The sequence below is a fragment of the Strigops habroptila genome, chromosome 4 (assembly GCF_004027225.2).
Source record: "Strigops habroptila isolate Jane chromosome 4, bStrHab1.2.pri, whole genome shotgun sequence".
NCBI lineage: Eukaryota > Metazoa > Chordata > Aves > Psittaciformes > Psittacidae > Strigops > Strigops habroptila.
The window spans coordinates 74,483,130-74,506,124 of NC_046358.1; the positions used below are offsets into that span (position 1 = coordinate 74,483,130).

A 22,995-nucleotide genomic window follows, 5' to 3' on the forward strand; every position below is an offset into this window, starting at 1 on the left:
TGCAAATTACTCATGTAGCCTTTTAAAAGACAGGATGCAGACTGCACTGAACAAGGCAGCAGGAGAAGAGAAGCAAAGTCAAAAATCTGTAACCCATTTTTTAAATCATATTGAGTGCAATGCCATATTTCAGAAGGTCTGCCACATACCACTGGGAAGGAACCCTTCAACAGACCCGAAGAAAGCCTTGGGATAGGGTCAGGGCAGGTAACAGTAGCAGATCTACCATGAATAGGTGCAGGCAGGCAGAGGTTTATGCTGCCATTCCCCGCTGCTGTCCAAAAGCCACAAAGCCACTCCGGCATTACACTACATCACCAAGAAAGACATGCAGTAGCTACAATCTGCAGACTTTCCAAAAGCACTCGCTCTGTTCTTACACTGCTTTTAGAAATGATGAAATCTGGACCACATACTGAAAATCCACACTGGCCTCAGTTTTCTTTACAATTTTGACCATTACTTGTCCTTAGGTTTGAGCACTGCTGTGGTGTCCAGATCATCCCACCTACAACACAGATCCTCCTGTTCATAGTGTCTCTTTTCCTGGTTGCAGATTCATACTATCCTAATTAGTTCTGCAATTTATAAAAAAAACCTTCTTGGATGCATTAGAAGTTTTTTGTGTCCTCATGGATCATTTCATGGTCCTTCCATCCTCCTCCCCAAACCTGTAGGACTTTGCGCGTTCTGCAGGAAATTGACCCCCTTACTCTACTGTTCAAGTATTTCCAAAATCCCAAACCCAGAAGAAATTGAGAAAAACTGATTCAGCTACAAGGTGACCATCCAAGTCTTTAATTGTATCCTAACTTAGTGGAGATCATGAATGACTTCATTATCCACACCCTGAGAGGATCAGATCCGCTGACCTCCAAGCTATACATGCATACACATCTAATTCATCCCACTGAGGAAAATCACCTCTGTGTAATTCTGTGTAACAATTAAGACAGGAATTGAGGTGTATACTGGAAATCTAAGTAAAAACCAATTAAAAACATCCTCCTACAATTCTAGATAATTGATAGCCAGAGCCAGGATAGTTTCTTTGTAGCAATACAACAGTATCAACACTTGCTCTCATGCTAACATATTGAGTCTCTCTCAAATTCTTGTCAACCTCCCTTTATCCAAAAGGATTCCAATGGAATTTTCCATGCAGCATTATATCCTTAATGCTTAACCCTTATATCATTAACTTGGAAAGCCTCAAATTTGCTACAGAATTAACTTACTTAAAGCAAAAACATTTTCTACGTGTTCTGCGTTCTGACTCCAAGTAACAATGAAAACAGATTATTTTTGGCTCATTCTCACCCTATGTTTCCTTTCTGTTCATTACAGAGCAGAGGTCACTTCTCTACCATCAGGCGATGTCACCTTCTGCCTCCTGCTGGGTGCATTCTCAAATGAAAACATTCACAAAAGCCCATGCGCTTACCCCATGCTGCCTACTAGGATACAGAAGACATGTAAACAATTGGAGAGTCACCTTCTCTGACCTCTTTCAAGCCGCACCAACCATACTACCCCCAGAACAAAACACCGAGAAGAAAAACATCCCTCTCTTACCAGGCAAGGTTGCCAGTGCACTAATATTAACTGCTCAACATCTTACGCATCCTACCTCTCAACCATACCCACCACTGGGCTCTCATCTTTTAAGTTGCTTGAAAGCTTTTTCAAAAGGGAACATTTTTAAAGTTATGTTGGACAGTTCCAGGACAGTTCTTAGCACGCTTTCCAGACAATGGGAAACATTAAAGGTGAATTAAAGGCAAAGTGATGGTGACTGTGATGTCAAAAGAAAATTAAAATAAATACACAACTGCAGCAAATGAGATCTTTTGTTGGTATTTTTTTGTTAGGGGGGTAGTGGTTTTGGCCTTTTTTTTTTTGTTTTGGTGTGTTCTTTTTTTGTTTGGGGTGGGTTTTTTAGTCTGTTATTTGCTTGGTTTTTATCAAAAAAAACCCCACATTTGGGTATGGACTGCTAAAGCAACTTTGCAAATACATCCGAAAATGTAAGAGAACAAGGACTGGCCATTTACCAACACAAGAGGCTGAAGTCACAGCGTACCCGTAACTCCATTGTGTTACATTCTTTGACTACTGTTCAGTAGTTCAAATACAGGTTCTGGACCATTTTACGACTTAAATATTTACCATTTCACTACCACTTCACAAAATAAACATCACTGTGAAAACCTTTGCAAATCACTGCTACTGTTTCAGTCTTTCCTATATTTTACTCTTCTGCTCCAAAATTTGGATAGTTCCTTATATTTTTGAAGGAAACAGAATAGGCAGAGTACATCTATTTCTTCCTAACTAGAAAAAAAACCCAAACCAAATTATGAAACTTAAATCCTTCACATACTTCAGATTTCCTGTCTAAATGCCCCATAGAGCTATCATAAAGACAGCTTAAAAACTATTTAACTGCTAGGAAAAGCTGACTAATATGTACAGACTAGAAAGTTAATTCATTAACACAAAGGATTTTGTGCTCATTCATCTCAATTTTCTATTGTAGAGGAACTTTTCATAAAAATGATTGTTTCATTCCAACAGCAACAGTCTTGTGTTTACCCTAACAATTGTCATCCTCTTCATCTTTATGATTCACAGATTTGATAATTGATCTCTGAAAGCAATAGGAATTCAAACATATACAGACTAAATTCTCAAAAATAAAAGAACTGGTTTTCCATCACTTACATTTGTTTTTGCGAGTGCTCTTCTAACAGCATATGAACAGGAAAAAGAAAACAAGATATCAAGCACCTTTAAAACATCAGAAACCATCCCAACTCATTTGCCCACACCAAATGCATTCACTTGTCACTGTGCACTAAGGAAACTCTTGGCTTCCCAAAATGACGACTGCTGTGCATAATTGTTATCATTACAATTGTCTTATACTTTGAGGGAGGTATGCTCAGCATTGCATTTTTGGAAGACAAAAATCTGTCTGCCAGTTGTGTGTTATTCTAAAGTGGAATGAAATCTGTTGCATTCTTACTTGATCACTGATGAATAAGAACAGTAATTGTAAGGGAAACAGCTTTAGAAAATATATACAGAAATTAACAACAGGATGATTGCAAATTGAACACAATTTTTTACAAGTCTGAGACAGAAACAATGAAATACAGCAGGCTACCATTACTTAAACAGACTGCTTCAGCACAGCAAAAATATCCTTCTGGCAAAGCCTCGAGCTACAAGAAGAAAATTAATCCCAATCTCAGCAGCCAGTATTTCATGGTATGAAAAGCTACAAGTACATTATTTTGTGCAGGGTTTTGCCAGGAAAACACTGCATATCATGAATTACACAGAACAGGTCACGATCCTTCAAAACAATTTACCACCTTCATCCCCTGTAATTTGTACTATTGTGCAATTAGCTTTTGGTCTTGCTTTCCACACTGAAAATTATACTTAGGGGTCCAGATGCTGCTACCAACAGGACATACATAATGTTCTGTACCTCTCAAGGGTACAGTTCGGTGGGTACTGCAGCAGAGTAGGAGACCTATAGCCTGGAGCTACTTGTTAGTCTACAAATATAGGTGCCCAGAAAGCGTTACAAAGATTAAATATTGGGAGAAACAAACCATGCTTTTCATTAAATTGCACTGCAGTGTAATTGTACAAAAGATATCAAAACTCTCCAAAACAGGGTTAATAACGGATTTTATGGAAGTGGCTAATTAAAAGAGGTCGGCTGTATCCTAGTATATTTACATTGGTTTTATGGACAGGTTTTAAGGAATGTATCACCATGTGTTACTGGTAAACTCACAAAAACTGAAATAGCCATTTTTGAAAAAAGTCATCTTGCTGTGTATTGCTTTGCTGTGCTCACTCACATCAGCAGATCCTGTGTTTCTTGCACCCAGCAAGAGCCTTTTTCCAAAATTTGACAAAGTTAACAAGCTCAGAAACACTGAAATCATAGAGGCGAAACTGTACACTTAAAGAGCAAATTACACACGCCAAAAAAGCATTGAATCTCTTTAAAATCACTTTCTGGAGTTGTTGCACTGAGCCTGGCTGGGATGGAGTTCACCTTCTCCATGGCAGCCCATATGCTGCTGTGTTTTGGATTCGTGGCTAACGCACAGTGCTATCGCTGAACACACACAATCACAGCCTTCTCTGTTCTTCATGCTGCTCCTCCAGCAAGAGACTGGGACGGGACCCAGCCCAGACAGCAGACCTGGACTGAGCAAAGAGCTATTTTCTGGCTGGGCATTGATCTGCTGGTGGAATGTCCCACATCACTTCTTAGATTTTGTTTATTCTTCTGTCATTTTTTTTACTAAACTCTCTTTTTAACCCCCGTTTTTTCTTGCTTCTGCTCTTCCTATTCTCTTCCCTCATCCTGCTGCAAAGAGAACGAGCTGCTGTGTGGGTGCTTAACTGCTGGCTAGAGTAGACCCACCAAAGCTCTGCTGCATTTTTGTGCTAAAAACCAGTACACATCAGTGAAAGATTTCCGTGAAGACAAGCAGCAAATACCTCACAGCAGAAGTTGACCATTAACTGAGAACAGATTATGTGATCACTGAAGAAAAGGCAGAACTTCAACCATTTGGAACCAAGGAGAAAAGCTCAGCTCAGCGGGCTGCAACTTGTCTCTTGAATTTACTGAGGATGGAGGGTTACCCCAGAAGTCTCTGTCCAGTTACACAGACAGTGTAAAGAAATTCAAACCATCTAGATCTGCAGGCAGAGCCAAAACATGTTCCAATACTGTATGTTCTACAGATGTATTTTGCATTTCAGTTACATTCAATGGAAGCATTTGAATCAGTAACTATTAGGTTTTCAAAGAGATTTAGAGTGAAATGTTGCAACATGCTCCAGCAAGATGAAGGTTTAAACCCTTATAAACTATACACATATAAAGTCCCATTGATCTCAATACAATGAGCACCGAAAAGAAGTGATAGCAGCAGCATACACTTAAATCATTCTCTAAGAATTGGGAATACTTGATAAATATAGCAGAGTTGCAGCCAGAGGCAAAAACTTTTTAATACTGGAAGTATGCTGTGAAGCAGAAATGATGTATCCACACTGAATAACCCCTCTTTCCATGATTCTTGCTTGTTCTTTCTCCTTACTACATTTGGGAAATAGAAGTGATTTCATGTAAAACAGCAAAGATGGAAAATTGACTGCAACTCTTAAAAAAAGCCGGGGAGGCTAATGAACCATTAAGGTAAAAGCTGAATAAGCTGAGATCCTGAAAAGAAATTGGAGGTGTATTTTAGATATGCATGAAGACAATAAAAAAACCATTTAACATAGATTGCTATGTGCAAATAGGCACTTTGTTTAATCTTATCCAGCTATACAACTTAAATGAAACAAACCTTTAATTTGACTTTCAACAGCACCAAACTTTTTAGAGCTGCCTTGCAGCCAGCCATATAATGTTCCTGCAGGTATTTCAAGCTAATTTTTAAAAGCCAACTATTTCAATTATTAGAAAACTTGGCTTAGCTATTTCCTCAAGGGGAAGAGGGAAAGAGAGAAAAATCATAATTTTTTATCACCAAGTTGAGCCAAGAAAAATGAAGGGGTTTATTACCGATATTGAGGTGGCTGGTTAAAAGAAGCAACTTAGAGGGAGTCCTGATGTTATCTCAAGACCTGAAGCTTCACCACTTACACATACGTGTCACATGAAAGTTTAGCTATTGTCATCAAGATCCATAATGACGATCTTTATTCTCAAAAAAAGCATATCAGAGCCAGTGTTTGTAGAAAACTGCAGACCCCTATTCTACAAACACATTTTAACTGAACTGAGACTGTACCTGCACATAAAAATACACCAGGCATTCACTTGGAAGATCAAGGTCTACCTGACCCAAAAGTAACAAAGAACAGAGCTATCCAAAAAGCTGTTTTGGATTTCCTGTAAGTGACTGAACCTACAAAAATTAAAAGAAACAGGACTAAAATAGGGTCTTGCTGGGACAAAGCAAAGTAGTAAAAGAAAACCACAACAAAACCCCCACACAACACCAAAACAAAATGACACAAACCAAACCAACAAAAACAAGATGAGTGAAAAAGTCTGTCTAATCATTATCCAAGAAGGATTGCCATGATTTTTTTACCTTGGTATGGTGTAATCACAAAGATTCTTTGGAAAACATTATCAAGAAAATTCTAGAAGTTTAATGATTATGCTTTGATTAGTTTGTCCTATATACCACCAGACTAGCAAATTCTCTCACAAAAATGGGAGTATTTTTAAAGCACAAAATCATAGAATCACAGAATCCTTTAAGTTGGAAAAGACCTTTAAAAATAGGCACCTATAATTCAATTTTCAATTTCTCAAAAGCATCCTCAAGAGGTACACATTTTTTTTGTTAAATAAATGAACTACACATTTTGTATCTTGAAATCAAACCAGCAATTTTTTCATAAAATTATTTAGAAGAATTCAAGCGTAACCAAAGTTAAATCTCTATAAGAAAATTTAAGGCTTTTACAGACAAGCCAAAGACAACACAAATGCTTGTCTGCTGACTGAAACCTTAACATTAGAGCAGTTAAGAATAAATGTTTCCAAGACAAATGGGATTTTGACTAGATTGTTTGTAGCCTACGTACTTATTAAACTATTTCTGACAGTTTCTAGCTGGTGGTACAGTATAACAAAACATACAAACAAAAAATTCACCACCAACTTTAGATACCAATTATTTACTATACTGCCTGAATCCTAGGGTACCTGTTCCTTATCTTGGTGGGAGTTAAGAGTAAAAGATGCTTCTAGATTCAGGTAACATCTCTGATTAAACATACATTCTGCTGAAAAAAGCTAGTCAAGCTCTTAAACAGAACCTTCTACTATTTTGAAATAGATTCAGCAACTTTCAAAGCTGCTTTCAAAGATAAACACAAGTTCACAAAAACTGCTTAGCATTTATATAGATACATATCATTTTGACCACCTTGAAAAGAAATGCTGGTACCTGCAGAGCACAAGTTGTAGGTGTACCCTCCTAATCTGCATCTGTTTGTCATTTAGCCTATAGAAATCAGCAATTTCACTTTCAACTCAGACATGAGTCATTTGATTCTGTAACTAAAAATAGTAGGATGTAATGTACCATGCAACACAGCAGAGTCAAGAAAATGAGTGTATGTGCTTTCATTTGCTTCAATATCACTATTGAAGCAAATGGAAGTGCACTATCGTTGCAGAACAGAGTTTGTACATCATGCTGCGCCAGGCTTCACAACTGCCACTACCAGTGACTCATTCAGAAACGCCACTGTAAGTTGCTGAAGGTCTTACAGTTAAATCATTATTTTTAAGAGTGAAATTTCATTCCCACACACCAGTCATACACCTTTATCATTGAGGAACAGCAGCGTCATCCAATGTCCTGACAGATTAAACCATATTGTATATTCTTTCAGAAATCTCCACAGAGACTCCTAAGTCTCATTTTTTATTTGTAAGTCTGAAGCTAGAATTTGAATGAACATGAGCCAGAGTATGTGTCTGTAGAGAAGATTATCAATACTGAGTTCAGAGTTTATAATAGCAACAAATGACTGGAAGAGAACAGAGATACTCCACTGATAGTGTGAGAAAGGTCACAACTCTCTTTTAATTGCTGCAATAAATTCAAATTTAGCAAGTTTAGAAAACAGAGTTTGATTGCAGTTAGCAATGCTCTGATTAGCTACAAACATTCCAGCTATTAGCATGCCACCATATTTTATTTACAAATCATCAGCATTCAGATAACGCCAACTATCAACCACGTAACCATACAGCAACGACCACAGACAATTCAAGCATGGCTGAGATAGACCAGTGTCCCAGGCAGCTTGCCTGATAATCTTTTTCAGAAGCAGTACAGATTTAGCAGTGCCTTCTGTTCCTCTTTCAACACCAAGAACTAGGAAATAGGCAGTCAAGCAAGGGTAGGTAGAGGGGTGCACAGGTGCCCAACCCATTCTCCAGCATGAAGGAGACATGCATGGCTGTGAACATGCTGTGCCAATGAGGTATTCTTATAATTCATTTGTGCCAAATAGTGGCAGCAGAGAACTGCAGAGGCATGCAAGACAAGACACGAACTGGAAGATATCTAGACACTGTGGCACACATCTCCACCTGGAGTAATTATCAGTAATGATAAGGAGGACATAGTCCATAAGGAATTAATGTAGCATTAAAGCATTAATATGGCTTTTACACCCTACCCACAAGCTAGTATGCAACAAGATACTAAGGTATCTCAGTATTGCTTTAGTCTTCAATCCTTACCCGCATCTGCACCTTCTGAATGTGCAATAGGAGGCCAGGGAATGGACACCATTGTGCTGGATGCTGAGGATGTCTTTGCCTGAAAGATCCAGTCAAACTATTCCATTCTAATTGAGAAGTTGAGTTTGTACCAACCTTGTTTTCAGTTTATCTTTTCCATTCTTAACTCCCTGTGTTACGCCACAACATTTAAAATCTTTTAGACAGAATACCTGAGACTGAATATGCAGGAAAGCAGTAATACATGTCCTATCTGATTCATTTATAAGATATAGTGTTCAAGTACTATTTTTGTATTTTTCTCTGAAAAATTATACTTCTTCTGATCATGCAAAAAAATTGGGTTCATTTTCAGCAAACATAAAATATGTATTTTGTGCACACACTCTCTTCAAGTCTAGGCTCACTATGTTATGCTGGAGACTTGCAGAAAAAAAGAAGTATTTCTGAGTTAAAGAAGAGACAGCTGAATAGGGAATCCGGAGTGCTACTATAATCCTCACATCACATCCTAAATGGGAAACACATCTTCCAAACCAAAAGGGTTGCAGGCAAGATACCAGGAAACCAAATTCAAATTTGAGATGCTGAACTCCAGATGTAGCCCAAACACTGGATAGGATAGGGAATTGCAGAGTCAAGCAAGATACAAAGACTAGCAGACAATTTATGACCTGAAGACAAATGCATGAAAATAACAAACTGTGACTGAAATGGAAGAAAGAGCCTAAGAATTAATGCACAGTATCTATGAAAGTAACATTAACATTCTCTGAAAGATTTTTTTTATATATATATCTCAAAGATTATAAAAGTCACAATTGTGACTTACTGTATGAATGCCACCTCTCAATGTTTTTCTTACAAAATTTTACTTACACAAAATATAAGGAGACAGAGCATACTGAATAACTGAGCAACAGACAAAAAGCCATATAGGTTTATGTTTTATGGAGACAGTGACATATCACAGCTTGATTACCAACAATTGTAGTGACACTGCACATTATATCTACATTATAACATATTTGAGCAGATAAATGTCATTTCCCAGATAGAATCTACATTCCTCTAAGCATTATAAGAAACAGCACAGTAAAGTATGAAGTGTGGCAAACAAGTTAGACCAGTGTTTAACTTGTTTGTGTAGAAGTAACAGCTCACTCATTACTTTTAAGTTACCATAGCTTATCTAAAAGATCTTTAATCAATTGAGAAAACTCCTTTTCAGCTAAAAAGAAAAAGAAATAAGAAAAGCTTTCGTTTTTTTCCCCCGTAGTATACAGATGTTAGTTCAAACTTGATTCATGTTTTCTAGAGCTTCAGAGGACTTTTCCGAAGTAGTACTTTGTCTCTTCCCAAATGCCAAATTGGTATTTCCCATAAAGGCAGCAGTTTTTATTGATCTGCTTTGTATTCGAACTGCTGTTCGCTTTGGAATACACATTCCTGTTAAGTATAAACACATAGGATGAAGTACCCTGGCCCTTGAAGAAAGTGACTCAAAGTTCTGCATGCAACTGAATTGAATCAAGCACTTAAAAAAAAAAAAAAAAAAAAAAAAAAAACACAAACCAAAAAAATCCTATGATGTATTTTAAAGAAACTGTATGTAATTCTCATCTGAATAGCCCTTTCATGATTTTTCAAAACCTATGGGGTTAATAACTCAACTCTTAAGCCTTTACTACAAGAGATACTTTAAGTGTCTTTAAGAAGTTGTTGCATGCTGTCCTCAAAGCCTGAATCCAACTGAAAACCTTAAGACCCCTTCTGACTTTATGCTTCTGGATCAACTTTAAGTTTCTGCATCAAGGACATGACATACGCATGTAGGTTTTTGTGAGTAGCATAGTCACTCAAAATCATCTAAGTTAGAAAGTATCACAAGTATCTTAGCTCCAGATCTGCAGATGTGCAAAGAAATAAACTTACACAAATGCAGTCTGCATTTGAGAACAGAATAGAGCATTCTCAACAATGCCATCACCGATGTTATATGCAATTTAAGACTGCCATTATTAGTCAACCCAACTGCTCTGAGTAGTCCCATCTGACCTATTTAAGAGTAAAAAGAAACTTAAGAGAACACAGAAAATATTTTCAAATATTCCCTTCTGCTTTTTTGCTCACTTCCTGATGCTCCCTTTTCCACTGATGTGTTTGACTAAAAGCATTTACTTCCATGACAGGAACTCATGGATTTGGAAAAAAAAAAAAAAACAACAAAAAGTGCCATCAGCACTGCAGTTCCATTTACAAATCTCAGTTACAGAGCAGACCCTAATTTTCCGTAGAGCCTGAATAGGAAATGGAAGAGCTATTGAACAGCCTATGAAGAATGAAAAGATGAGAAAAGGTCCTGACCCAACCACATCAATAAACAACACTGATCTGCAGATCTGATCAATTTCACTTAACTGTAGCCTTACTAACTTCTAGCAGTTACTAAGAAAATTTAATGTATTCTATAGTCCTGGATTGTAAAGTCACACACACAATGACTGATGACATTTTTTGTCACTGTATTTATGCTTTGCAGCCCCACAGTAAAGCTGCAATTGCTATTTACTTTCATTCCACCTCCTTAAAGCACCCACTGGTGAGCTATTTGATCAGCTATTTGATTCCATGAGCGATGATCTTTCCTGTAGTCAGAATCACTGGGAGCTGCCATCACCAAGTGAACCAACTGTCTAACTTTTAAGTACTTCCCTATATTGCAGTTCTGGACTAAGCCTTAATAACTGTATAGACAGACTTCTTCCAATGTCCAGATGGCTCAGTGTGCTCTCCACACTGAGATCTAGGCATGTTATGTAACCACAAAAATACAGTCTACCCAGATCAACATGTTTATGTATAAAAAGGAACTTTTCCCACACACAGTGGGAGCAGCTGATGCCCTGTGGGTTTTTTCATTGCATCCAGAACCCTACCCATATATGCAGATCTCTTCTACACATTATCTCATTTAACATAATGTTTCCGACCACTGCAGTTTGAGGAAATCCCTCAAGCAAATAGGTAATAAATGGTTTTCTCAAACCCAGGACAACCATTCACAGAAGAGTGTTAATGCGATATTTAAGCCTTATTTAAGGCACTCAAACATGAACAAGACAACTTATTCCACTGGATGGCAACAAAATGCTAACTTGCTCACATTAAAGTTCATTCAGGACATGCAAGCATACAAGGCAAGTAAAAGTAATTCCAAGAGCGAGCTGCAATCCTGCCGAAAACAAACCAAAAGATCTTATGAATTACTTTTATTCTTCACACAAGAAGAAACGTGGAGCAAAATAAGTGGTGTTTCCAAGTTAGCAGGAGCACAAATTAAAGGTAAGACAATGCCCAGATGGATGCAAAGAAACTCTACAGAATTGATACTACTTGCAAGTACCTTTGTAAAGCCAGAAGTCTAAGGGCCAAAGTACCTGGTGTCTGTCACCTGTCCTTATCCCCACTTAGGCAAAATAATGATAAAATCCTAGATCATTCTCTCCAAAGATCCAATACTTATTTAACTTACGGTAGCTGTAGCTATATGTACACCAAGGTCCAGACCTTCAGGAAGCAATGAATTGTAGAAGAATGAAAACAGAATCATCTGGTGCACTAAACATAAGCATAGTAGTATTTGAACAAAATTAAGAAAAGGTTGATGGCAAATTAAGTGGAACTACATACAAAACAAAGTGTTACCTCATTATATATACTTATTCAGTGTCAGGCTGCTATGCTTAGTCTTAGAACAAAATACCTATGACACAGGGAGGGGAAAAGAACGTTGTAAGTGGATAATGAATGGGAGGGTGCATTCGACTGCTTATCCCTCCCACGAGATTACCATTCCCAGCAATTTCAAACTGACAGTCTAAATGGCTCGGGTGTTGCACTGCTATGCCATTTAGTCCAATTCAGCACTTGATGTTTAGCATACAAAAATCACAGGGCAACCTCCTCTCTACTTTTGCTTATTGCTTTCTTGCATTATATAAAATACTGAGTAAGAGCTCTTCTACTGATGAACTCAGTGCTGTGCGACTACACAACTGAAGTTAACTCAATATGCAATTCATAAAATGTATCCATTTTGTTATCAATGGGTAATTCCAGAGGTATGACAGATGTTTCAAGACATCATTAGTCGATCATGAAGTTCCAGCTGGCTGCTAAATGGAAATAAGCCTGCTTCTTTTGCTACAAAGACGCTCACAGGTGCACCGTTTGCTTAAAAGCAGCACCCAATAATAATTAATATATTAGAATCTTTTGCATAGTGTTCATGTGGGGAAATAACTATGTGAAACAGAATGGTCAGTGGCTACTCAGTTGCGAAAAGGTATCTCCATCACAAGGGTCCTTGCAGTGGCATCTTCAGCTGATCAGGTGAGATAGCCTGAGCTATTTTTTTGTTGAATTCTCACAGTCCGGCTGGCCTGTGGTCCAACAGGAGTATTACAGCATTTGAATGACCTACTGATATTAGTTATCTTAAACTACATACAAAACATCTCCTAGACACCATAACTTACCTTCAGAACCATTCCTGCATCTGTGTGGTGGTGCATCTGTCCCCCTCTGTCCTGGACCCCTCTGCTTCTCCAACAATTCCTGTTAGGCATGCTGCAATCACCTGTCTCCAGCCCAGACACTGTCTCCAGCCAGCCACTGCTTCCTCTGCATGGAGACCAGCTGGGGGATTCCTGGACCACGCAGTGAAATGATGACGACTACGTGTGCGCAGACAGACAGAGCTCTAACACCTAGCTGCACCACAATTGTAACTATATAGCAAACATGAACTTCATCCTTACGTCACAATTATACCGCAAACCCCAACAATCTTACCACACCTTTTCCTAGGTAGAAAATAATAATTACAAATCACAACTTTGAAGACAATTACCAGAGTGATTATGTAGTGAAAGCTTTTTTTTTTTTTTTTTTTCCTTTTGGAGAGCCCAAAATGGCCAGGAAGCCTTTCATGGCTCTCAGACACTCTTTATAGTACTTTCCTATTCGAACTAGCATGTGTCATTTATCACTTCAATATCACTCTACTTACAATGCTGGTAGTTTTATTTTCAACTGACTTCTGCACAGAATATCAGGACAAAGGGAATAAGCAGTAGTTCCTGACATTCAGAATGGTTGAATAAACAAGTTTGTTGGTTTTGCTGCTTGCTTTTGTTTTGAGGGTGGGGTGTGTGTGCGGGTTTGTTGTTTTGTCTTTTTAAAGTGTGCATCACTTATACTTTCTGATATAGCCTTAAAAAGTTCTGGCACCTCTAAAAATATCTATCACAGAACAGGAAATACGAATATATCTAAGCTAAGTCCAGAAGAATATCAGATGAAAACACTGCAAACATGAGGCTGAGCTGACCACTTTCATGCAGCTGTCTTGTGATTTATTAGCTGTATTTGTCCCTGTCTGAATAACAGCAAGATTTATTCTGCAGACAAATGTTAGCATTTTCCTCTTGTAGAGTTTTTAGCCTCCTATTCTACAGAAAAAAGAAAAAAAAAAAATTAAATGAAACAAAACCCGCTTGTCTTCAGGCAGTCACAATCACCTCTGTAATTCTATAAATATCCTCTGCACAATAACTCATGGCATATACAAAAGCAATGACAAGGTCACTTACTATGAACAATTCATGATTGGTTACCCTGGCAACAGAAATACGTGGCAACAAGGGAAAAAGGCACAGTAAAAATTATAGGATGTTTCCATTATGTAAGCGACTCTTGTGATTTCTCCAGAAGGGTTTACCTAAAAAGTCTCAGACTCCAGATGTTTCTCACTTTGTCTATTTTTGCACCAGTAGGAACTTCACTTGCTTCGGTGGAGTTACTGTGAATTTATACTGGCACAAGCAAAAAGAAAACCAAACATATGGCTGGTAAGGACTTATATTTTAAACAATGTTGTCTCAAGATCTAACATGAATTTGATCCATCTATATGGGTGAGTGTTGTCTTAGGAGCTGAAATTTCTAGTTCACATTTACTGTTAGGTGCAAGCCATATCTAGTTCACTAAGATGGGCATGTCACAATGGCTACCCAACTTTTCAATAGGATGTGTGCAATTAATGTATTACTTCAGGACCTTATTGACTTTCAAACTGGAGGTTCAGTAGAAGCAAAGGTTCTCTGGAAAACTCATGGTGCTCGAATGCCTCTTCCACTCTGAATCAATCCCTAAAGTCGAAGTGAGCTCCCACAGCTCAGAGGTTTGATAACAGGAGTAGCTAGTCAGTATTTCACCAATCCAAACTCAATCTTAACAAGTACTAAACCAGTAATAACTATGCTTCTTCTGAATGATGTAATCAAAATAGGTCCCACAGTATGTATGCATGCATCTTGCTGTATCAGAATGGGAACATGGTCATCAGTATGCTCCAAGTCTATTCCAGAAGAACAATAAATGACAAGAAAACCACAGCCCACTCACATCCTTCACTGCAAGAAGTAATGTCTCTGAGGTACCCAGGAAATGAGAAGCAGCAATAAAGTAGTAGAGACCATAGTTAAGAATCCACAGATTAGTGATTGTTGTGCTGTCAAAAACCCTCTTCTGTATTAAAGATAAGCGTGCAACCATCACTAGCATATGTAAAGCACTACGGTCCTTGCAAATCAGGAATAAAGAGTTTTCAACCTCTATCCGTCAGTACTTTCCTGTGGTGCCCCTCTCCAGCTGCCTCCAAGACAACTATCATGTCAAACGCATACTGCTGAAGTAGTAACAGGTATCGCTAAGTGGCAGACTTACAGATGCCATAGACTGTATGGCTTCCAAAGCTGGTATCACACATTCTGCCTTGGCAAAGCATAACTTGAAACTTACAGTGAAGAAATAATTCATTTAATGATAGCAAGCAGAAAAATGCTTTGTGGTATGATCCAGCTTGAAATAATGTGAAATAAGAGATCTTAATTTCTCAAAGCACACGATATTGAGGACAATTTGATCTTGTTAAGAAAGAAAGAAAGGGATTCTTAAGATACTCCGAGTTCTGCAGCTTTTTTGAGCAGTCTGGACACTACACAGAATGAGTGACAGTTAACGGGAGTTTATAGCACATTAATACTGCAGCAAATAAAACTTTATAGGGAGAAATACACTGTGAGCTTAATATGCAATAAGTACTACTTACATTGAGGAAAGTATCATCTTGGTTCCAATGCAGCAGAAAAAAAATTTCTCAGCTTACAGAGAACAAACACTATGCTTATTGAAGACTATAGACATCTTAACCTTCCCAAAGTAGAGAGAGAAACTATCTTGAAATTAGCATTGCTGGTTAGCACCAGATTCAATGTCTCAGTATCTTCAGTAAGAATTTCCTACTTTTCTACAAATGTAGGCTCTTTCCAGTCTTTTATTCTTCCTTATGAGGACCTGTATTTCAAGCTGAAGTCTGCAAATCAAGCCAGTATTAATCCTTTCCAAAAGTCACTGCAAAACCCGGAGATTACAGAAACTTATTTATTACCTTACTTATAGGGTCCAATACTGAAATGTGATTTTGCAAATAAATGGCACAAAGAAGAATTTTGCCTCTGTTGTTTTTCAATGGCTTCTCAGTAATTTTAAAGATGCCATTAAAGCAATATGTTTCTAATTGCTGTCCTTCAAATTTGACCCAAAATCTATAATGTAGTAGGAGAGCTCTCTACACAGGGCAAATTTACTGAAAGATGTCCAAAGAAACAGAAAACTGACAGAGCAAAAATGCCAAGAGAGAAAATGGCTACATACACATAGGTTAAGCTATTTTAGGTCCAGTGTAAGATCAAGACAACACAAAATACCCATAGCAAGGGATAACTACAACTTTCACTATCTTGAAATGAAAGTGAAATGAAATCAAAGACATTACTATGGACAGAAAAAGCCTAATAAATCACACCTTGCAAAAAGAAAACTGTATCAAACCCAAAACTGGCTTCAGGTTTTTTTTTTTGCTGCTTAACTTGGAATGATTAGACATATGTTCAGAAAAGGAAAAACACAAAAATTGTTACTTAAAATCCAAAACAAATGAATTACTATTATATGGCATTAAATCGCTAAATCACACTATTAAAGCTGCCCCAGTTATGCTAAATGGAGGTGGTGTTAATTACATTATAAAAGCACGCATAATGCTATAGTGCAAAAAAAGTAAAACTACTTGGGATGAAACTCTTGAATGAGTGCATATTCTCCGTGTTTGCTTTTTTAAAGTACATAGGAAGTTATACTGAAGACCCACATCAGAAATAAAAAGCAGCTATTCTGATAATTTCCTAAATAATACTCAATATGCAAATAGATGCTATGTGATAGAAATGCCTCTACAATTTCCAGCCAGCCAGGTTTTACTGCTTAAAGACAGGACAAAACAAAGAGAACTGAAAAAGAAAAGACAAAGGCAATAACTAAATCACTAAACATACTTCACCATCTGAGCTATTCTTAATTCTCAATTCTCATCTTATTCTCAATATTGTACTGAAGTTTCCTTCTAAGAGCTTATACAACCACAACCTTGTCCAAGGGAAGATTAAACTTTTGAACAGAAAATGTCTCCCTCGTTCAGCTGAATATTCCCAACTGTCATACTTAACAAGAGCAATAAGATTATTTATTTTATTCTCTTCATGAAGTGTGAAACTGCCCAAGTCCCTGTAAAATAACTGTAATGTTGATCCCTGTATTTCAGACAGAAGAGACACAGATATGAAACAAGAACTGCCTAAAAATTCTACTGTAATCTCCTAAAAACTCTGCTTTTAGAAGAATGAAGAAGAAACTTTTTGTTTGGTTGGTTTTTGTTTTGTTTTAAAGTATTCATTTTTAAGTCTATTCCATGACAAGGAAAGGACTGATGCTAAATTCTCAAACTGCTGAGCTAGAAGACTAGAATTATTAGTGCTTCACATTTAATTTGCAAGGTTTGCTAACTCTGCCACTCCTGTCAGAGATGCCACACTTGCACTTCATAAAGGGAACTCCTAAAAATAGGCTTATTCTTCCATTACCAGGAGACAAAGGGAGAAAAGCCCTCACACTGGCCGCTAACCATTTTATTTGTTCCTATCTTGTTCTCCTAAAATGCTCTACTGACAGTGTATAACTGCAAGGACTTGATGTCCAGGCCATGTCTGCCCTTTTGAGTATCCATATCAGTAACAAAGAGCAAGCCCATGAAATGTGAAAACTCCCTTCCACCTCTTTCACCAACATGAAGAGCACAAAATTTAAATACTCAGAAAATTATGTTCAGTCAGATGATTTTATCAAAATGGAGATTTGGTCTTCAACTGGGGAAGGAGGTGGAAGTTTCATCTCCCCCTATTTAAGGATTTATATTTTTTTTAATAATCAAGTGTTTCATCACATATCTATAAATCCAAATTCTCTCCTGGTCTTTTCTAACTATTTAATACCAGGTACAAGTTAATTAGATGCTACAAGTTGCATTTTCTCTAACAAAAAAGAAAAACAAAAAGAAAATACAAGTTTTCAGTTTTTTACAACCCTTGGAAAGAGATGTGTAAGCTAATATATATTTCATTACATTTTTTTTTCTTCTATTATACAATGTTTCTGAAATAATCCAACATCAAATCGAACCCAAAGTACTACAGTCAACAAACAAAATCATTATCTTCTCTCTGTTTTCTCAATCTATTTAAAATGTCAGTCCTGGGTCCATATTTAACAGCGAGTTCTACATACAGGTGAGGTTCAGTTCTGTTTTTCTCTTATGTATTAATGCAAATAGTCCTAATGGCCCATTACAGATACTGCCTTCAGAATTTTGAAGCGTGAAAAGAACATGTAAACCTTTCCTCTTTTGTCTTCAAAATATTGGGGAAATATTTACCACAGACACTTCTCTTTGTCATGCTAAAAGCCATCCTGGTCAATAGGTTCTTGCAGTGCCAGGTATTTGCAGCATTACAGCAGACTTCACACGGGTAAAAAGCCACACCGAAAACATATCACAAAACACACAGTCATCTGTCACTATAAGTTATCCAATTGTAACTACAGGGGGTATTTTTAAGCAGGCAGAATGTAATTGCCTACTTGGAATTCTGCCAAGACACCGGAGCTAATTATTTTTTAAGGATGAATTTAGAGCTTGCATGAAAGCTGATGGATCAATAGCAGAAGATTATGAAGTCAGTTTATTCACAGACTAGGTATGGTGCTAGCTGTGGTGATGCAGAGTTCCCTACTGTGCCCTGACAATATACCATTTTCCTAAAATTAGAGGGGGATATGCATTAGAGTAAGACTGTTCAACAACCTCCACTTTTAACAGAAACTGCCAGCAGCGAGCATCAGCATGTGTACCTTCTGACCAGACCCAAAACAGTGACCAAGCTGCCATCTTTCAGCCAGAAACTACTGTCATATCTTGCCAGAATTCAAACTAGTAACTTACATTTTTAACATGTATAACATATTGAAGGGAAAATATTGAATTTAAACATGCCTAAAGTATTAATTTAGTACTAAAGGAGAGTGCTAACAATATTATGTCAAATTAACTGAACTAGCCTGTATTGTATTACTGATCAAGATGTAAAAAAAAAAAAATTTCTAAGATTTCTCTGCTGGCTGTTAAATGTTTTAGAAGACCAAGTATCAGAAGGAAAAACTGATTTGACTCTCAGCTGTATAGCATTATGGCCTAAAATTATACATCCTGCATGGGATATGCCTATCTCTTTTTTAATGATCTACTGACTGTTCCATAAGAGTCACATTGATACTATGAAGGGAAGGAAAATTTAAGCCTCCCTGTTAGCAAAAAAAAAAATCATTATCATCATTATCACAACAGAAATATTAACATTCGTGACCACTCTGTAGCCACCCGATGTATTTATTTTAGAAGAGAAGGATTCCTCCCCTGTACCTCCACTATTAAACAATAAAACTGACACAAAGAAACTTAGCAAGGAATTAGTCACTATATAAAAAAAAAAAAAAGTATGTGGCATATACAGATACACTCCATCCCTGTCAGGTACTGCGTGCATGGTCAGCACAGGTCAAGTAATAATAAAAGCAACATTTTAGATGCTGAAAAAAATGCTTTGTTGTTTTAGTTGTAGGCAGAGAAGGCTTTTTATTTTTAAAAAAGTTTTAAGTGCTTTTAACAAAATATAAAGCATAACATTAAGTAAAATGTTTTCAAATAAAAATGTTTCCTGAATTAATATTGCAAGTTCTAGAAAAATACAACTGGGTTTTGGGGTTTTTTTCCCTGTTACAGAAATAACAGGAACAGAAAGACCTTCAAATCCAAATGAAGGAGAAAAGATTAAATAATAAAAGCTGAATATCAGCCTAAGGTTGCATGTTTTGTTCTACAACACAATGTTACAGTTTTTTCTACATTAGAACTAAGAAGAAAATGTAGGAAGTGGCACTGAATAAAATAAACCTGACTGTACAAAGCAGAACCATATGGACAACAAACATTGTGATTAACAAGGTTTAAATTCAGTATCTTTACGGTCACTGCACAGACCTCAACTGCTCAAAGACAAGGCATAAATAAGTGACAGCATTCTTCATTCACTGTGACGAAAATCAGCAAGATGGAACCATGAAACAATTTTTGCAAGTGGCTAATGTAACTAGACAGCAGCTAAATATTAACAGTTATGATTCCTGCCTTGGATGGGATCTCTGGATGGAAATTAGAGGCAATACAGCCAAACATATTACTGATGCAGCACATCCCTCCTGCGGCTTGTGTATGAGATTCAGGTCTGCTGTGCAGGGGTCAGGGATCTATTTCTAGATCCTTCAAAAACAACTGTGCTACACTCCACCTACAAGACAAGGGAGCTGGTAATATTTGCTTGCTTTTTAATGGTGTTGTGAAAAAAGTATTTTAGCCTCTAGTTAAAAAGAGAATTTAGGGACTCCTGGAGTTTTTTCCCTCTCAGGCAGAGACACAGCATGGACAGAAAAGCATCAACACCCTCTGTCCTCATTATTTCTGGGCTTGGGAGAAAGTGCTGCCATATTTCCAAGCAACTACCACAAACAGTGCCCTCTGGTTTTCATTCTGCCAGCATTCAACTGCTATCCTTTCTCCCGTACCACTGGCTTTGCATTGGCAAGGTGTGGTATCAGCACCGAGTCAGAAATGACAATGACCTAAGCTGGAGCTAACCCAGTATCAGTTTCTTCCCTGGTTAAAGAGAATTAATTGGGCAAGAGTGGAAGAGCTGGAGGCTTGCTCTCCATCCTCACATTTCTCTCTTCACAGCCGTTTATTCTGGCGCTAACACTGCTTACCAGGGCAGACAGTGCTGTTCTGCCATCACAGTTCTGCCATCACACCACATCATCTATGCAGTGCAGGATGGTTACAAAATATAATTATCTGGTTTTGAAGTTCAATGGTAAAAGACAGGAAAAAAGGAAGAAAAAATAAAAAAGAAAATCTTATGTCTTCATATTACAAAGTGATCCAACATTGCCATTGCAGAATTTGTCTGCGGTTTTCTTCCAGATTGTATTTCTGATTTGTTCTGCAGTTGGCAGTCCCAAATTAATCAGTCATTTATGTGACCTGTGTATGCAGTTACAGATCCATTTCTTTGCATTTATTCATTGATGCAAGGTATTTTGGCTACAATTTCAGTTACATTCTACTCTACAACCATGTCACTATGACATTTGTGTCTGAGTTTTTCTATGCGGTCATTTTTGATTCTTAAAATCTAAGATCTGGTTTCCTTGACAAAAGCACTAAGAAAAAGAAATGGCAAGCTTTTAAAAACAGGTTCCATAGAATCATGTCCTTTAACCATTAAACTGAGCCTGAGACCTAGTCCAGATGAACACACAACACACAAAATTCCTCACCACTGACAGTTGTAACTCCTCACCACTGGCAGCTGTATAATAGATGCCGTCAAAGAGAGCAGAGAAACCTGATGAATCTGTTGTAATTACTCAAGAGCTAAACAAATTATCCTGAGAAGCTCAAATTACTTCAGAATCAAAAGAATAAAGGCCAGATTTGATCACTATAAGCTCTTTCCTCTCTTTCTGGACTGCATCTTTGAGACTCTTTAATATAAACCTGAGTAACCACAGCTAATCAAGGTTTATTTATTGTACACTACCAATAATACAAAAATTATTAAATCACCTTTTCTTTTACATTTCTTACTTTCTTCCCTCTTATTAAAAAAAAAAAACCAACCAAACAAACCAAAAAACCACAACAGGTTGTCTGTGCATTGCAACCTCACATTGACATTCAAATCACACCAATGTTTCCACTAGCAACTGCTGCCCGATCTGTACTGTCCAGTAGCTTTTTAAAGCAAGTCAAGATGTAGTGATGATGATGATCTAAACTAAGTTGGGTTTTCTTTTCCTCTCACAAAAGGCTTTGTCCAGCACTGTTGAAATTAACAGGCAATGGAAGCAGGATCAAGATGAACATGTGTCTCTAAGACTAGTAGAAACAGAAGAGAATCAAGTCTTGAAGAATGAAAACAAGAACTTACAGATGTTCCATTTAGTTCACTTTGCAAAGCGACAATTTATATTTCCTTTCTGAAGAAAACATCTGTGGCAAAGGTTTGAATTCCCTTCTCTCTTTTGATTTTAATTTACTCTCCTTTTCTTAAATGTCCTTTATACTGACCAAACAATACAGGGTTTTTTCCTCTGAGCCAATAATGACACACTGCAAAGTAAAAACAAAATTCTTCAGCAACACTGCATCATTAGAAGTAATTTATACAACTGCTATAGATGACTGAGTCAAAAGGGAATTACAAAACATTGAAAACCATGAACATCTATTATGGAGTACACAGATTTCTGTCTCTCCCCTATCCTCCTCCCCCCCTTATATACAATAATTTTGAAGGCTGAATTCAGTCTGTCCTCCTGTCATTCACTAATGACAGATTGAAGAAAAGTAATAAAGTACATGCAATTGCAGCACGCACAGTCATTCACAACTTTCATATCTACTGGTACAAGCCAGATTAAGAAACATAAAAGGTAATGCGACTCCTTCCATTTCCAGTATTTAGCAACAAGGGTTTCTAATGATGTAGTTCTTTCTACATATAGATTATATACAAAAATACATATTTCTATTAAAATTTGTCATGTATTTGTCTACTGACAAATCCCTTTCTGATTTCTGAACATCTACAGAGATATTACTACAGCTTCGCATTCTCTGATGTACATTTTTCCCCCAAATGACAGTGGCTACAGATTCTCTGAGGCTTTGAAAACCCAAGCACTCTTGTTCCCACTTTCCCCCCAAACTGGACATCAGTATAGTGGTTAGAGCACACACCCAGTAACTAAGAAATCCAGGTTGAATTCCCTTCTCTGCTCAAGATGCAAAAATAAAGAATTCTACCTATAGCCTTCCAGGAGACAGCTCCTAGCTACGTACCTATTCTAGGAAAATATTTGCCACTTTTCTTATTACAGTGTTCTACTTGGCTAGAAAAGAAGAGAGGTGTGATCAAGAGTCACTGTGAAAGACAAAGACGGTACAAACAACAGCCAGAGTACCACTGTTCTAGTTGCCATCTTATATTTTGAATAAAATCATCAGATACTGCACAGATTTATCCTGAGAAAAGGGA

At 37.3% G+C, this 22,995-nt stretch overlaps 1 protein-coding gene across 29 annotated transcripts in view; it reads right to left on the minus strand.

Annotated features, from left to right (window-relative positions):
• Positions 1-22,995, minus strand: part of RBFOX1 (RNA binding fox-1 homolog 1) — a 1,252,174-nt gene that overhangs the window by 821,991 nt on the left and 407,188 nt on the right. Inside the window, exon 1 of one of the 29 annotated variants that reach the window (XM_030482285.1) lies at positions 21,886-21,911. The exons of the other annotated variants lie outside the window; for them this stretch is intronic. Within the exon in view, the coding sequence (XP_030338145.1) occupies positions 21,886-21,896 (11 nt within the window). The 5' untranslated portion in view covers positions 21,897-21,911. Of the gene's footprint in view, positions 1-21,885; positions 21,912-22,995 lie in introns of those variants that run through there. 29 annotated transcript variants of the gene reach the window in all.